Raw genomic sequence first — 18149 nt, forward strand, 5'->3', positions numbered from 1 at the left:
GAGTGTTTATTGTAACCCGTTTTATCTCATGTGTGCCCACACACACGTCTTCGTGGATTCTAGAAATTGACGTGGAAGACATTGGTTTTCTAAACACAAAGCTTTGGAGCAAGGATTGTTCGAGGTCAAAGAACTCAAGTTACCATCCGAGTCGGCCTCCATGTATTTTTTCTAATTGAGTTATTAATAAATGAATTAATGAGATTAATTTATTCGTGCATAAATTAATATAATCTATAGAGTATCTTCCCCGCACCACGCTTCCGCATCCGAATTCGATTCGGAGACTAACAGTAACTTGTAGCAGCGATCCACAGTGTGGCCAACAAGGCCACAATGAGAGCAAATAGGTCGATCACGCCTCAGCCTACTCGGAGTAAATGAAGCAGCGGTGACGGCCGCAGTAGGAAGAAGGGGCAAAGGAGAAGGGACACTGAAGGCTAGAGAATCGGCCGGAGACGGAGGATTAGCACAATTAGGAAATAAAACAAGGAAGTGACAAATTAAACAAGAAACGATTAGCAAATAAAAAATGTCAGGAGATAAATAATAAAATTAAAATAAAAGAGAATGGAATTTTTGTTGAGAAGTTTAATTGTAAGAAAAATATAGGAGAAAATTATATAATTAAAACCGGTAAGGCATCGAGATTTCCCTATATGCTTGGTTCACCCGAATGGATTTTGATCTTTGAGATTACTCAATTGAAAAGTTTCACATCCCAAACAAACAATCAGAAAATATATATTTGAAGAACATGTGAATTAAAATGTATTCGAGTGAGTAAAATTCTTACATTTAGTATTAGGAAAAATTATCTTATGAGAAATCTAAAAGCGACAATATACCGTTGGCAATATTGCAGTAAAAGACTACTCATAAAATAGTACCTACCAATATATAGTATCATGCAACAATCACATAAAAAGAGCTTGACTAGATTTATATAAAAGTTGATAATAGAATATATCAATATGAGAAATTATGAGAAGATAGAAGAAAATTAATCGCTCAAATATATACACTTTGAAAAACAAATGGAGAATCAAAATCCACTTAAGATCACTTCACATATAGGTTTCTCTCTAACCTCACCAAAGAGAAAAAAATGTCTAAACTTAGGCTAAAAACTAACAACCCAATTATCTTGATAATGACCCTATTTATAGAGTTTTGGGTCATGCTAAAAGTAACAATCAGCAACAAAAATAATAAAGAAAATAAGGCTAAAAATGTTTCCCTATTTAATTGAAATTTACCAGGCTTTATTTGGTGAGTAAAAGTTGATTATGGTGGGAAGAAAAACCATCACAACAGTTTGAGGCTTGAAGAATAATCTCTGTTGCACACAGTCAGAAAAAACGACAAAACAACGGATACAAACGCATCTGGCTGAAGAATCCCAAACGGGTGGGACACGTGTCGCGCGAAGAGAGGCTGAGAGGAGTAAGTGGCCGACAACTGGGTCCCGCATGGACACATGGCAACCTCTGATTCGCAGAGATGAAGAAAATGCTGCACAGCTGGGTCCCATGGCACACGTGGCGGAAGGTGGTAGGAGGGCTGCTGAACGGCGGGACCCACGCGGAAGAAGAAAGCTGAACGGCCTGACGCACGCGTGGAGAGAACTCGCCCGAGGGAGGGATCCGTGCGCGCCACGTGCGCGTACGCGTGGGGACAGCTGGGTCCCACGGACCTGTGACGCACCAGACGGTGACACGTGGCAGCGCGGGTGAGGCTCGCGCGGCTCGGCTCGGCTGGCACGGCTGGCAGACGGCTGGGCTGCTGATGGGCTTCATTTTCTTTTTCTTTTAGTTTTGGCCCAAATGTCTTATTTCCGTACAAAACAATACAAATTAAATTAAAATCAAATACTTTCACAAAATATTAATTCCACGAAAATATTAAATAAAAACTTAATTTATTTAGCAATTATGAACAATTTTGGTGCATTTTCATACACTTATCAAGCCAATAGAACGTTGTCGTTCTTCTTGAACAACAAGATTGAATACCTTCGAAATAGAGGGTAAGGGGTCAAGCATCAAGATTTGACCACGCATTCCGGCATAGGATTCGTTGAGACCCATTAGAAACTGCATGACGTATTCTTGTTGTTGATAATTCATCCATGCCTTCATACCTCCATACTGACAAACAGGGACGGGCTGAAAATTTTTGAGCTCATCCCACAAGATCTTCAAGCGAGTGTAGTAGGTGTTGACATCAAGGGATCCTTGAGACAGTCCGTGGAGTTGTTGTTTGATTTGAAAGATGCGTGGAGCGTTGCTCTGGCGAAATTGATCGGGCAGATCGGACCAAACAACTTGAGCACTCTCAAGATAGAGGAGGCTGTCAGCAATTTCTTTAGAAACTGCGTTGACGAGCCAAGATGTAACCATACTGTTACATCTAGACCAGACACCGGCGGAGGGATCCTCTGGATGTGGCTGCAGAAGAGCACCATCAACAAATCCAAGCTTGTTTTCGGCATTAAGAGCCATGAGCATGGCATGACTCCAAGTGTTATAGTTAGGGCCGGTAAGAATGTGAGAAACAAGAGCTAGGCCAGGATGATCGCCACTGTGAAGAAAATAAAGGGCTGTGGATATTGTTCATGGCAGAAGAGTTAGTCATAGACGTAGTGGTAGTAGAAGAAGGAGGAGTGAGTGATTGGAAGCGATTGGTATTATTGGGATTATTATGGGGGTTTTGTTGACCACCACCACCTCAAGCCATACTCAAAGATTGAAGGAAGAAGGAAGAGAAGAAAGTGAAGCAGAGGAAGAAAATTGCTCTGATACTATATTAGGAAAATATAATGAAAAGTTGAAGAAACATTCTCATTTCTTATGGTGAAAAGGGGAACCACCCTATTACATATAGAGGTACTACCTCTGAGTTTATTACCTAACAAACTTTCGTTGGAATGCTTTCACCTAGACAACTGGCATAACAGAAAAGTCACAAAAAACAAAAAAGGCTAATAAGACAAATATCAGAAAGATGGTTTAATTATCCTAATAGATACGAATACAGAAAACAAAACATACTATTATTTCTTAGTTGTTTTCGAGTTCGCCGCTGTTGGTACACGCGCCGCCACCTCCACCACGTGCTGACGTCCTCCGTCGACACTGCCCCAACCATTGTACTCACCGGCCGCCGATTTCCAAGACCTAGCTACTCCCGCGATGAAACTCGGCTCCAATCGCTGCCAATCGCAAGCTAAAACTTCGCAAATACCACGATCTGCTGCTTCTTTGACAGTTGTCGCCTAAACGTCGCGACGTTTTTCCTCTCACGTCCGCATAACAAACCCCCAGGCTCCAACCGATCACCTCTACCTCCGCCCCTAATCGTCGCCCAAACATCCCTTACCCAACCAACAGAGTCCATGACTGTGGTTGTTGTCGCTCTCGATGTCTCTGCCACATTGCGCACATGATAGCTGCTGCTGCCGTCGCCATCGTGCTAGGATTCGAAGTAGCCATTGGAGCAACGACATCGGAGGAGAAGACGAAGTTGAAGCAGCTCACGAGAAGGCTGAGCTTGTTCAGTATGTGTTCTAATTTGCTGGGTCAGGAGCTTGAATCACGTCGTAGATGTTGCCGAAAAAGTTGGATGAATGGATCGATGGAGTAGGAGGATGAGGAGTCGCTAGAGGCGGCGGAGGAGGTCGCCGGCATTTCATCAGACCCATTGTTGATATGGGTTCAAATAATTTTTTTTTAGTGTAATCATTTGCAATTTGAGTTATAACATTTCAATGCATCTCTTCAATCTGAACCGCACAAATACGATCAATGGCTTAAAATCATTACCCTACTGATACGAGCAAGTACACCCTCCTACTGTAAATTTATCCTATCGATTATAGCTTTAAAAAAAATAAAAATAAAACCCATAAAACGAATCCCAGTATCGCACCCGATTTTCCAAGAAATTACTTCAATTTTTTTTTTTTCTCAAAAAATCAAAGATTCAAATTCATCATCGTCAAGCTAAATAAGAACACATTCATTTAGATTACAGAATCCACCCTTTACTTATCATTCCCAGAAAGTCCAAAACATGCTTCAACTATGCTCTTCCCCAGACTTTTCTCAAAACTTGCCGATCTACGATAAACACAAGAATTGGAGTAGTTTACTTATTGCATCATTTCTTCCTTCCTTTGTAGTATGACAAGCCCCAACCACATCTACCATTGGAGCACAAATCATTCAAAAAAGGGTAACAATCCAAGAAATACAACAATGTAAAAACATGAGCCAAAAAAAAAAAAAGTAAAAACATTAATTAAATAAAAAATCTTCATCGTGGAAAAATCAACTTGACCAAGATAAAGCAAAAAATAAAATAAAATAAAATACAAAACAAAAAAGTGCATTACAATAGAACATCATTTTCTTTTTTATTTTTTAGTTTTCATTTTCCTCCACATTCTCGCCTTCCAAACAAGAAGCGGAACAAAAGTAGAACAAAGAAAAACTTCTTGTTGCGGGAAATGAGCATCAAGGGGAAAGGAGTCTCGCGTCGACGAAGATCGACGGGGGCGACGGGCCTAGTTGCTGGTTTCAGATTCCTCAGCCGTTGCCGGAGCACACGGCGCGGGGGTGAGGCTTTACTCGTGGGCGAATTGGTGCGAGGCGAGGTCTTCAACGGCGACGGAGGAGAAAAATGATCAGGAACAACACTTCAGAAATAGGCGGACGCACCCCGACACTGACGAGCTGCGCCTGAGGATGGGTTTGACAGTGGTTGGGGCGATAATGGAGAAGATGGTTGGGGCGATAACAAACATATCCATAATAAACACGTCTATTTTCTTTTTTCGTTTTGGAAATTACTCATTGTTTTCATTTATTCAAGAAATAAAGAAGAAAAAAGACAACAAGTCACATCCTTATTTTTTCAAGGACAGCAATAAACACAAGAATTGGAGTAGTTTACTTATTGCGTAGACAATTAGTTGCTTCCTGTTGTTTGCTAATCAACTAGTTGCTCCCTATAATATCCTTGACTAGTTCCCCAAGTGCATTAGAGGAAGACCCGCCTTCTGCTACTGCATTCTTAGCCATCTGGCTCATCTCTTTCACCCTGCTCCTCATCTCAACGCCACCTTCCATAAGGCGTCTTATCGCCACCTCAATCTCCTCCGCGGTCACATCATCTCCACCTTCCCTGTAATCCAATCTCACCTCAGTCGATAATCCGAATTCCCACACCATCCTAAACGCATTTAGCTGTTGTTCCGCGTAAATAGGCCAAGTTGCAACGGGAACGCCATGCCACAAGCTCTCCAGCATGGAATTCCACCCGCAATGTGACACGAATCCTCCAGTCGCCTTGTGGGCTAAGACATCCATCTGCGGCGCCCACTCGCATATCATCCCTCTCCCTTTAGTCCTCTCCAAGAATCCTTCGGGCAAGATGATCCCCTCAGTAGCACTTCTTATTGTCTGTTGAGAAGGAGATCTCAAGCACCACAAGAATCTACATCCGCTGCGTTCGAGTCCGAGAGCAAGCTCTCTCAATTGGGAAGCTTTGAAGAACTGTCCAAAGCTTCCAAAGCTGAGCAACAGAACAGAGAAATTAGGCTGCTTGTCGAGCCATTTCATGATCTTTTCGTGCTGAGCTTGATCGAAGCACGGGTTAGGCTGACCCTTGAGGTCAACCACTGGTCCAACCATGTAGATTGGAGGCGTATTCCCATCACAACTCAACATCCTTAAAGCTTCAGGAGACTCCAATTCCGCAAATGAATTTACAAAAATTCCTTTTATCTCTCTGAGCCCTTGAGAAATTTGAAGGTAAGTGGTATAACCACCATCCTTGTTGAACGCAGCCAAAGGCAAAACTCTTGTAGGAATTGGATTCATGAAACCTGGTAATATTAGATCAGGATCTGAGTCTTTGAACTCGGAGCCGATCAACTCATGACGAGTTGAAATGCGAAGCATGAGACTAAGATATCCTAAGTTACAAGTGAAGAAAAGATAACAAGGGAGATCGAGTTCATTGGCCACATCCAACATGGGCATACAGAAAAAATCAAGAACCAAGCAAGAAACTCGGGTTGAGTGCGAGTTAGAGTGAGATGACAAAATGTTTTTAAGAGTGTCTCTGACATGAGGGACGAAGCTCTCTATGTAAGCATAGATGTAGTATTCTCCTGACTTCGTGATTAGCTCCGTAGGAGGCGGGTCTACCTGCGGGAGGTGTACGAGCTTGATTCGAGTTTCTGAGCCCACAAGAGATTTGGTGAATGCATCTAAATATGTAGTTGTGGGAGCCTTCATGCAGAGAATTGTGACCGAAATTCGATCATCTTGGTTCATTAGGCGCTTCGCGATTTCAATGGTTGAGACAAGGTGGCTGGTGGCCGGTGATGGAACGAACACCAACTCAAACTTCTTCATTTTTCAGCTTTCTTTGAAGGATTTTTACTTCCTTCTTCCTTAATTCCAGTCCTAATTTGAACTCTTTATATTCTTTCTGCTTTGAACTTCTAGTCTTGTTGATCTTGAAGTTACACAAGTAGAGTTTTAAAAAGATAAAAGAAAGTGGGCGAAGGAAAGGGGGGGAAAAATAAGGAGGGAAGTAACAATTAAGTAATGGCCACCAACTGCATGCATGAAATTCTTACATGATTAATGGCAAATTGTTGTCATAATTGGAATCTGCCGAAAAATGAATAGGTAAGTGTACGCTGTGTGATTTCAAATTATTGTCGTGATCGAGATTCGAAGATAATGAAATAACTAGGATAGACACCAAATACATTTATCTTCTTAATATGATGTTAAATAATATTTAATCTGAAGGAGAGAATCCAATAATTCAACGACATATATATGATGCCAAATTCAAAAAAGAATCGGTATCATTTCCAGCGAAAGATACATAAATGACAACAACATGAAGCCAACTCAATAAGAATCGGTATCATTTCCAGCAAAAGAAATATATATATATATATATATATAAAAACATGCACACACCACATATAATATTACTATTTGGATTTGCAGGAAACAAAAAAAAGTAATCAAGTAATATAACCAAGAAGTTGTATGTGGTGCCATTTGTGTGCGAATATAAATATTATCATAATCAGGAATCAGGATGTGTTCACAACAATATATTCATTCCATGCCCTTAAATTTACAGAAAAGGCGACTTGGTACGAAACATAACAAAGTCCTAGCGTCAGTATCCACATGAAAAAAAAGGTATTCAGCGTTAATAGCAATCTTAATACAGACTTGAAAAACATGTTGACGAGCATTTTGCCATGTTTTGTTTGTCTGAACAAATGGGTTGAAGTAAGTGGTAAAAGAAAAAATTCCATTTGAAAATACTAGCTTCGTGTTGTTTGACCAAGTATGCTCTATCTATTCTCCAACTAAACCTAGTCAAAGTGAAGTTTCCACATGTGATAGTAATAAAAAAAATAAAAAAAAAAAACCTCCACTTAAGAAACTTGATATAAGACCGAGATAGAATGTAGAAGAGAAATATAATTTAGATAAAATAATAATAAAAAAACAGAGAGAGAATTAAGAGGAGAAATAGATCTAAGATAGAGACGAATAATCACAAAAGAGATAAAAATAGAGATAGAGTTAGAAATCAAGAGGGAAAAACTAAAACCCAATATTCGTACAAACCACTAATCTATAGAAATGTAAAAGATAAACCTCAAAAAATTCAAAAATAATGCTACCAGATAAATATAATCTTAATTTAAAATTAAAATAAAGATAAAATATATCCTGATAAATAACTATATAATTTAAATTTAAAAATTCTAATCTAATTCATTATTATTATTATTATTTTGGCTTAGAAGACAAACGGGCCCTTAAGAAGCTTCTTTTCGCATCAAAAATTTCCAATCGCCCGTGAAACTAAAACCAACGCTCTTAGAAAAAAAGTATAAAGAGAAGAACCAAACAATAAAATAGGATTTTGCATCATAGTGTGAAGTGAACAACTGTGCAACCATTTCTTTTTTATTTTATTAAAATCGTTGGTGCCATTTTTTTTTTTTTAAAAGAAAAAGTAACCCACATACGCTGTTAAACAACTATTACAATACAAATTTTTTTTTTTTTTTTGCACGTCTACTATTGCAAATATTATCTTTCCATCAGATCCCTGGATAATTGATGGACGGTGTAAATTGATGTGCTCATTGATCCGCTCAGGTGATGGATGACTCTTTACATTTTTGCTTCATCCTCGTACTTGCCAGCTTTGAAGAAAGTTATTTATGAAGCTCTCCCACCCCTGAGGGTTAGGTATCACCGAATTTGAATCATTTTCCGATGATGCTAAGGATTATCATAATCAATATTTAGTGACACCTAATTCTAAATAATGGGCTCGTTCATTTTGTGGATTCGAGTTTTCAATTTGAGCCGAGATGTAACATTTTTTTAGAGTTTTTTACTGTAACAGAAAAAATTAAACGTAACATTTTATAATAATTTTTTATTGTAGAAACCTAAAATTGAAAACTCGAATTGGTGAAATGAATGAGACCAATAATATATGTGCTTTATTTCAACTCTCTGATAAGCTCGGAAGGCAGTTAGGAATGGGATGATCTTATCTGTATAGTTGTAATGGTGATTACTGAATAGAGATACCTCATACCATTGTGCATAAAAAAGAACTACATTCCATTATTGATAATCTTTTACGGCTTGACCTTAATCTTAAACAATAAAGCTAAACGGCTCCGCGTAGCTGAACAGCTCCACAGACACCTAGGGTGTGCCTTATGTCCTTGTGGGACCCATAAGGTTTTTGTTTTTTCCTTTTTTTCTTTGTTTTTTTTAATCGTTGCTTCAAGCACCCACTTAAAACGACTGAAAGTATTATAACTTTATTCAAAGAAATCGACGACGACACAATAACAGCAACAAAATCCAGAATAAACACATTTATTTTCCTTTTCTTGGAGATACTATTTTATGCATTTATTGAAGAATTGAGGAAGAAAAAGAATAGTAGCTCACATCCTCATTTCTCCATGAAAGACAATAAACTCGTAAACTGCAATGATTAAGCACGTATTTTTATCAATAGCATACGATAATATAGAAGGCTTACCTCTTTGTATAAATGTGTGCAAACAAAAAAAAATATCCAAAATTAGAGTTATTTGATTTAGAAATTCTCTGTATTTTTCTGGATATTACTTCAATTGTTGTTGATATATATATATATATATATATATATATATATGTGTGTGTGTGTGTGTGTGTGTGTATATATTTGTGTATCATTAGGATCGATTAACGTAATAATTATATTAAAATTTTCGTACTTTTTCATATTATTATATCATACTTGAAGGTACTATTTTTTATATAAAAAAAACATTTTTCATGTTTAATACTACTAGTTTGAAATTATAAAATTATTTACATTCAGCTTAAAAAATTCTTCCTCTCCCTTCAATCCTAACTCTTGAGACCATGTTTAATGCATATGCTTTTGCTAATGGTGTATTTGTCACTAAAAAGTGTGAAAATAACATATTTGATATGTTATTTTCGTTATGCTCAAATGCATAATATTATTTTAAATGCTAAATTTATTTTTCGTTATAACCAGTAAATTTTAAAAGCGGTAAAAGTAAATTTTTCATTTAAAATAATTTAAAAATGTAAAATTTGTAATGATTAAATGAAAAAATAAACATATTAACGAATAATAATAATGTCAAATTTGCTATATGTTATATTTTGTGGCATATTTGACACAAAGTAAAGCATAGACAAATTTAGCAAAAAGAATAATATTACATTGAAAAGTAATTTTATTATTTAAATTTATCATCAGTATATCAATTTAGCATTGCATTGGAGATGCTCTTAAGCGAACATTGTGTTCTTCCAATCAATCTAGCTACTTGCGCTGTTGATGGTCCTAAATGATAAGGAAGTTATTTTTCTTTTTAAGAAAAACATTTTTCATGTTTTCTACTAGTTTAAAATTATAGACTTCTTCATTTTCAGCTTCTCTGAAAAAAGAAAAAAAAAAACAAAACAAAAAATATATTCCTCCTCTCCCTTAATTCCTAACTCCTAAAGTGAACACTTTCTTCCTATCTTTCTGCTTGCACTCTTGATGGTCTTGAATGATAAGGAAACTATGAGATTGTTCTTTTACAACAAAATTCAGAAAAAGTTTAAACTCAAGTTACAACTTTATTTAAGTTCAAATTTTATTCAACTTTACTCAACTTTATTCAAATTACAACTTTAACTAAAGTTATAACTCAAATTCAACTCAAAAACTACACTCAAATTACACTCTAAAAGAACAACCCCTATATATCTTATGGAATCAAAATAGTTAAAGTTTGTTCATTTTATCGATTCGAGTTTAAAATTTAAATTTTACTACAATAAAAAGTTCTCAGAAACAGTTATATCTAATATTTTCATAAACAATCACATTAAATTTTTTTATTATAATAAAAAATTTTCATATAAAATCACATTTTAATTTAAACTAAAAATTTAGGGCATGTTCTTTTGTCCATAAAACTCAAAAAAAGACAACTCAAGTTTTAATTTTATTCAAGTTTACGTTCTTTTAAGTTTCAACTTTATTCAATTTTACTCAACTTTATTCAAATTCTAACTTCAACTCAAATTATAACTCAAATTCAACTCAAAAATTACACTCAAATTATACTCTAAAAAAATAATCCCTTAAATACCACGCCAACTAAAGTTAGACACGAAAATCAAAAGAGAAAAGTGGATAGATAAAAAAAAGGAAGGAATTAAGTGATAAGTAATAACTACCAAATAAAAAATAAAAAATGATGAAAACTCAATGGCAGCTTCCACTTTTTCCAATTGCGCAACCGATAACGACCTGACAAGACCGCTGCTATCATGGTTGTTTTGCGAGAGAAAGGGATTCAAATGAGCGTTTTGAGTTAAAAATATGTCTTTTGGTTCAAAACGCCAAAATACGAGGGTCCTAAGAGTTTGTTTATTTTATTAATTTAAATTTTTAATTTAAATTAAAATGTGATTTTATATAAAATTTTTTATTTTAATAAAAAAATTAAATATAATTATTTTTAAAATTTTTTATTATAATAAAATTTAAATCGGTAAAATGAACGAGATTTAAATTTAAATTTAGAGTTTGTTTTTTGTTCAAGTTGCCAAATCAATGGCTTAAAATTGGTTTTAAAAAACGTTGCCCAGCACCATTTCAAACCGAATTTTTCAAAATCTAATTACCAAACAAGCACAAAAAGACGATCATGATTCCTGTTGTAGATTCTCTATCTTATTTCCTGTTCATTATTCTATCTGCTGTCAGCCTTGTCATACGCAACTAAGACACGAATAGCTTTTACCAGGCACGTTATTTGACTTTTGATTTCATCTTCGTCCGTGTCCGTCACTCAATTTTCTTCCTACCACAATCAAATATTCACGGTCTAGAATTCTTTGTGAACGCTTAATCTATAAATTTAGAATTATAATTTAAAATTATTTTTAATTTATGTATATTTTTTATGAGAAAAAATATTATAACGAATCACGAATTATAATTTAAATTATGATATGAATATACTAACTAAACGCACACTTTGTTATTCACTTTTCATGAAGATGCTTCAGGCCTTTTGCAATATTTAGCAGTCCTCAAAACTTCTTCCTGCACTTAATTTTTCTATAAAGAACAGATTCTTGAAGAGTCTCACAAATGTTGAGAGTTGCAACTTTGCGTTTAATATGTTCATTTAAATTGGACAGTGCTTGAAAAACTTACGTCTAATATAACAATGACAGAGTCATCATTATTTCAAGACCCACCTGACTTTTTCTGTTCTTGATGAAGAAAAATAAGTCTCTCTAGACTTGCTCGTCTTTTGATAATTCAATTGGTGGCAGAATGACAGGTGAAAAAACTAGGCTCAGACGACAGGCCATTAAAAACGAACGCAAATGTCTCATTTATTTTACCGATTTGAGTTTTTAATTTTAAATTTTTACAGTAAAAAATTTTTAAAAAATATCACATTAACTTTTTATGTTACAGTAAAAAAACTCTTAAAAAATGTCACATCTCAATTCAAATTAAAAATTTAAATCCGTGAAGCGAACGAAGCCGAAATTTTATTTTCTGAAAATAGCTAATTGCTTACGTAACACGGTCAAGAAAAGGAAGAAAATAGCCCAAGACATCATTATGATAATTAAAACTAAAAACTAGGTTACATGCTCCTAACGACATCTGCTATCAGTTGTCCGAGTGCATTAAAGGAAGACCCACCTTTCGCCACGGCGTTCCTAGCCATCTTGCTCATCTCTTTTCCCTTCTTCCTCACCTCACTCTCACCTTCCATAAGACGTTTTACTGCCATCTCAATCTCCTCCGCCATCACGACATCTCTATCGTATTTGTAATCTAATCTCAACTCCACTGCCAATCCAAATTCTCTTACCATCCTAAATGCATTCAGCTGCTGCTCTGCATAAATAGGCCAAGTAGCAATCGGCACGCCACACCACAAGCTCTCCAATATGGAATTCCACCCGCAATGCGACACAAACCCTCCGACCGCTTTGTGAGCCAAGACCTCCACTTGCGGCGCCCACTCACAGACAATCCCTCTCCCTTTAGTCCTCTCCAAGAATCCTTCAGGAAAAGTGATCTCCTCTTGAACATTTCTGAAAGGTTTTTGTGATGTTGCACACCACAAGAATCTGTATCCGCTACGTTCAAGCCCGAGCGCAATCTCTATCAATTGGGACGCTCCAAAGAAGCATCCAACGCTTCCAAAGCAGAGGAACAGAACGGAGGAATCGGGTTGCTCGTCGAGCCATTCCATGATGTTTTCCTGTTGAGCTTGATCTGCGCTTGGGTGGGGTAGACCCTCGAGGTCAACCACTGGTCCAATCATGTAGAGTGGAGGCGTTTTCCCATCACTAATCAACGATTCAACTATATCATGAGACTCCAGTTCAACAAAAGAGTTTACTAAAATTCCTTTTGTCTCTCTGAACCTCTGAGCAAGTTTAAGCATTAAGGAGTAACCATCCTTGGTAAACAGATGCGCAGGTATAAGTCTTACAGGCACTGGATTCGCGAAACCTGGTAATATAAGATCAGGATCCGAGTCTTTGAACTCAGAGCCGATCAGGTCATGGCAAGTCGGAAGGTGAAGAAAGAAACTAAGAAATCCCAAGTTACAAGTAAAGAAAATATAACTATTGAGACCGAGTTCATTGGCAACGTCCAACATAGGCATACAGAAGAAATCAAGAACCAAACCTGAAACTTGGATTGAGTTCGATTGAGATGACATAATAATGTGTTTGAGAGTGTTTCTCACTTGAGGGACAAGACTTTCTGCGTAAAGATAAAAATAGTCTTTTCTTGTCTTTATCAGTAGCTCTGAAGAAGGCGGTTCGGGGATGTCTATGAGCTTGATTCGAGTTTCTGAGCCAACAAGAGACTTGGTGAATTCATCTGCAAATGGAGTTAACCACAACTTGATGCAGAGAATTGTGACCGAAATTCGATCATCTTGGTCAATTAGGCGCTTGGCAATTTCGACCGTTGAGACCAGGTGGCCGACCATCGGCCATGGAATGAACACCAACTCGGACTTTTTCATTTTTCAGCTCTATTCTTTTCTTTTTTTTTTTTTTTTTTCCTTCTCAGTTCTACTACGAACTCTTTATGTTCTTCTTATCCTTGAACTTGTGGTCTTGAAAGCTTGAATAGCTAATCGAAGGACATTGACAGGAGATGAAAAGGAGGGAAAAAACAAGTAATTAACCACAAAGTCGATGGACGAAATGCACGTAGATTCAATATGAATATAATAAGAAGAAAGCGAAAATTAAATTAACGACGTAGACAATGACGTCAGTTTATGTGATGCTAAGGTCACGTTCATTTCACTTATTCGAGTTTAGAATTCGAATTTTATTACAGTAAAAAATTTTCAGAAACAGTCGCATCTAACTTTTTTACTACAGTAAAAAATTTTCATATAAAATCACATCTCAACTCAAATTAAAAACTCAAATCAACAAGCTAAACGAGCCCTAAATATATACACGTATTGCTTACATATCATATGCAATATCAGGATCTGAATTTGAAGGGTGAGATAAAAAAGAATTATAATGCATCCACAATTTGCGTATAATGCTAAATATTATTATAATCAGGATGTGTAATCCCTAATTTGGTGGTATATATGGTCCCGTGACATAATAATTTTTTTTTTCCTTCTATTATGTACAGCAAGAGCAAATCAAAGGCTGGTGTTTCTAGTGTGCACACTAATAGATCCATTCCATATACTCGTACTTACAGAAAAGATCTGATGCAGGACTAGGGGAGAAAAGGAAATAGAGAAGAGAAAGAAGAGAAACTAGAAGAAAAGAGAGAAATAGAGGAGAGATTAGGAGAAATTGAGAGACTAAGGAGAAGAAACTTAGGAGGGGGAATATTTCTGAAATTCAATGTTCATATCATCAAAGTCTGAATTGTCCACTAACAATGTAGCGAATTTATAGGCTAGTTACATAATTAAATTGGGAAACTAAATATACTGAATTAAATGCATAAAAACACATCTGAAATTGATTCTAATCAATGAAATCAATCTTTTTATTAACAAAATCAATCCCAAATTATCCTAATTGATTTAATCCGCATCATTCTCCCCCGGTTGAAAAGAACTCAAACTCTGTCGATGTTTGCTGCAAATAGGAGCCTAGGAGTTCGGGAGCAAGTTGGTGAAACTCTTCCGCAGTGATCCAAGAATCATCAGCAGATCCTTTCCAACGAACAAGAAAGCGATGAGTGAACAGTCCAAAAGGTGCTAAAAGGGCTAGTCTAGCCTTGTAGAGTGACAGGCTACCTGAGGAAAGCCATCGTGTAACTCCTTGCAACCGCCCATCCAAAAGGACCCAAACACAATCCACGGGCTATAAAAGGGAGGAAAGCACCATAGAGAAAATATAGGTGTTTTCTTCTTTTTTATGTAAATCCTGAAGAACGCAACATAAATACAATACAGTGGATGTAACTCTTTTGATATAAGGGTGAACCACTATAAACTTGTCTGTCTATTTTTTACTTTCACTCCAGCACCGCATCAAATATTCTTCACGATACACTGGTTGCATAAACACTTTTACTAAAATATTTAGTTAAATACAAAGCTTTAGTCGGTAACCCTGCGGTGACCAAGGGGTAATCCGGTAAAGATCTGTTGACAAAAATCGACCATCAACAAAAATGATGCAGGACTAGGGGAGAAAAGTAAATTGAGAAGAGAAAGAAGAGAAATTAGAAAAAAAAAAAAAAAAAAAAAAAAAGGGGAGAAATTTAAATTGAAGAGAGAATAGGAGAAATTGAGAGACGAATGAGAAGAAATTTAGGAGGGGGGATATTTCTGAAATTCAATATTCATATCATCCTAATCTAAATTGTCCACTAACAATGTAGCCAATTTATAGGCTAGTTACATAATTAAAATGGGAAACTAAATATACTAAATTAAATGCATAAAACCAGCATCTGAAATTGATCCTAATCAACGAAATCAAACTCTTTATTAACAAACTCAATTCCAAATTATCTGAATTGATCCGCATCAAGATCATTAGTTCACAAATAGAAAACAAGCAAACAAATAAAATTAAATCCTTGTGTCAGCTGTTAGAGAGATTGTAATATATCTCTCAATTACAAGATCACATAATTTTTGGCCTAAAACACAAGAAAAAAAAAAAGGAAGCGCTGTCAAGGCAGCATTTGGCGTTGAGCGCCAATCCATGTAAACAGGTGCGCTGCAGCGCCAGTTTTGGACGCTGCAGCGCCAATCCGAAAAAACAGGCACGCTCCAGCGTCTCGCAAAATAGACCTCTCAGGTCTGTTTTGCGCTGCCCGAGCGCTGCAGCGGGAGAATCACCCGCTACAGCAGATATTGCTATAGAAAACTATGTTTTCGTATGTTTATGTGATCTAAAAGGTCTTGAACCATTACCTCCATTGGTGATATTTTTTTCACATATCTGAACACTTATTAACAATAGATATAACCATTGTAATAGGTGTATCAATCCATGAAAAGATACCTTTACATTGAAAAAGTATCTTTATGTGAAAGGTTGTAATGTTTAAAGAGGATGTATTCATTCATGAAATGGCATCTCTGTATTTAATTAATTCTTCAGAAAATTTACAGACTTAATTCATGTTCTAGAACTCAATATTATTGCTAGATATTGTGTTCAATGGTTTGTTGTATATTGGGGGTAATTTGCCATTAAAACTCATTAGCAAACTTTGAGAAGTGAGGGCAAATACAACCTTAAAGGAAAGTATTCCTATACGCCTCAAACCCTATCTTGTTTCTGTATTCTTTTCATCCTATACTCTCAATTTCTCCAACAATCTTTAAGGTTTTAACTTGCTGTAATGGAGGTTGAAAAGAACATGACGTCTTTTCTCAATCTAAAGGTCCAACTTGATAGATTTGATGGTATCAATTTCACCCGCTAGAAAGGAAAGTTGTGCTTTCTTCTCACCGTGCTCAAGATTACCTACGTGCTTGATCCGAAGTTGGGGCCTCTTCCGGAACTGAAGGAGGATGATTCTGAAGACTTGAAGGCTGTAAAGAAGAAGCGTGAAGATGATGAAGTCATGTGCCGGGGTCATTCTCAACACTCTTTCCGATAGGCTCTACGATTTCTAGAACTCGATGGAGTCTCCGGTGGAGATTTGGAACGCTCTCGAATACAAGTACAAAACTGAGAAGGAAGGTACAGACAAATTCCTCATCTTGAAATTTCTTGAATTTGTCATGGCTGATTGGGTCTGTTCTATATTAAATACATGAATTGCAAGTCATTGTTACTAAGTTTCGTGAATCGAAAGTTGAAATTTCTGAATCATTCCAAGTGGGGGCAATTATTGTTAAATTGCCTCAAAGTTGGAATAGTTATAGAAAGAAACTCATTCATATGAGAGATGGCATAACTTTAGGGGAATTACAAAAATACTTGAGGATCGAAGAAGAGACCAAGTCTCGTGATCCCAAGGGCAAGATTATAGATTCCTCTACGGTTAATGTTGCCGAAGCTAGTAAGTTTTCTAAGAACTTCAAAGTCAATAATGACAAGAAGTTCAAAAAGTCCGGTAATGGGCAAAAGAAATTTTCTGGAAATTGTTTCTTTTGTGGAAAGAAAGGTCATCACCAAAATGACTACAGATACAAGAAGAAAAAGGAAGAAGTTAACACCAACAAAGCCAATACTGTTGAAGAGAAATCTGAAGACATTTGTGCTATGGTCTCAAAAATGCAAATTAGCATGATTACCGAAATTAACATGGCTGCAACAAATTCTTCCGAATGGTGGCTTGATTCCGGTGCCACAATCCACGTTTGTAATGACAATAATTTGTTCTCATCATACAAAGTGGAAAAAGAAGGACAAATGGTTCTCATGGGGAATAATGATGCAGCGATGGTTGTCAGGAGAGGAATGGTGGAGATCAACTTTACTTTCGGAAAGAAACTTACTTTGAATAATGTTCTTCATGTTTCTGACAGTAGGAAAAATCTTGTATCCGCTAGTCTAATGTGTAAGAATGGGCTTAAGATTGTACTTGAGGGCAATAATTTTAGCATATCTAAGAATGAGATCTTTGTGGGAAAAGGATGTTCTTGTGATGGCATGTACAAACTTAGCATTAATAATAAAGATTATGTGAATTCTCTTTATATTGTTGATTCTTTTGATGTTTGGCATGCACGTTTAGCACACTTAAATTTTAAATCTCTGAAATATATGTCTAAACAAGGTTTGATTAATTATGATTCATACCGATATTTGTGAGTATAATGGTATTTTAACGAGATGAGGAAAGATATACTTTATCACTTTCATTGATGATTGTTCTAGATACACTTATGTGTATTTACTTAGAACAAAAGATGAAGCCGTTGATAAATTTAAAATTTATAAGGTTGAAGTTGAGAACCAAAAAGACAAGAAGATCAAAATGGTTCGAAGTGATAGAAGTGGTGAATATTTTTCACCAAGAAGATCAAAATGGTTGATGCC

General features: G+C 36.2%; 2 protein-coding genes across 2 annotated transcripts; both read right to left on the bottom strand.

Moving 5' to 3' along the window:
* Positions 1-4874: 4874 nt before the first annotated feature.
* Positions 4875-6425, bottom strand: LOC21404858 (UDP-glycosyltransferase 71K1). The gene has a single exon (XM_010106344.2). The coding sequence runs from the start codon at positions 6423-6425 to the stop codon at positions 5001-5003; it is 1425 nt and encodes a 474-aa protein (XP_010104646.1). The 3' UTR covers positions 4875-5000.
* Positions 6426-12199: 5774 nt separating this feature from the next.
* On the bottom strand, positions 12200-13803 carry LOC21404859 (UDP-glycosyltransferase 71K1). Its single transcript, XM_010106345.2, has one exon. The coding sequence runs from the start codon at positions 13673-13675 to the stop codon at positions 12269-12271; it is 1407 nt and encodes a 468-aa protein (XP_010104647.1). The 5' UTR covers positions 13676-13803; the 3' UTR covers positions 12200-12268.
* Positions 13804-18149: the final 4346 nt, after the last annotated feature.

This window comes from Morus notabilis, unplaced genomic scaffold (assembly GCF_000414095.1).
Source record: "Morus notabilis unplaced genomic scaffold, ASM41409v2 Scaffold101, whole genome shotgun sequence".
Taxonomy (NCBI): domain Eukaryota; kingdom Viridiplantae; phylum Streptophyta; class Magnoliopsida; order Rosales; family Moraceae; genus Morus; species Morus notabilis.

Bases quoted from the DNA above. Each gene is read 5' to 3' on its own strand.
- LOC21404858 (XM_010106344.2), bottom strand. From the start codon at position 6,425: ATGAAGAAGTTTGAGTTGGTGTTCGTTCCATCACCGGCCACCAGCCAC.
- LOC21404859 (XM_010106345.2), bottom strand. From the start codon at position 13,675: ATGAAAAAGTCCGAGTTGGTGTTCATTCCATGGCCGATGGTCGGCCAC.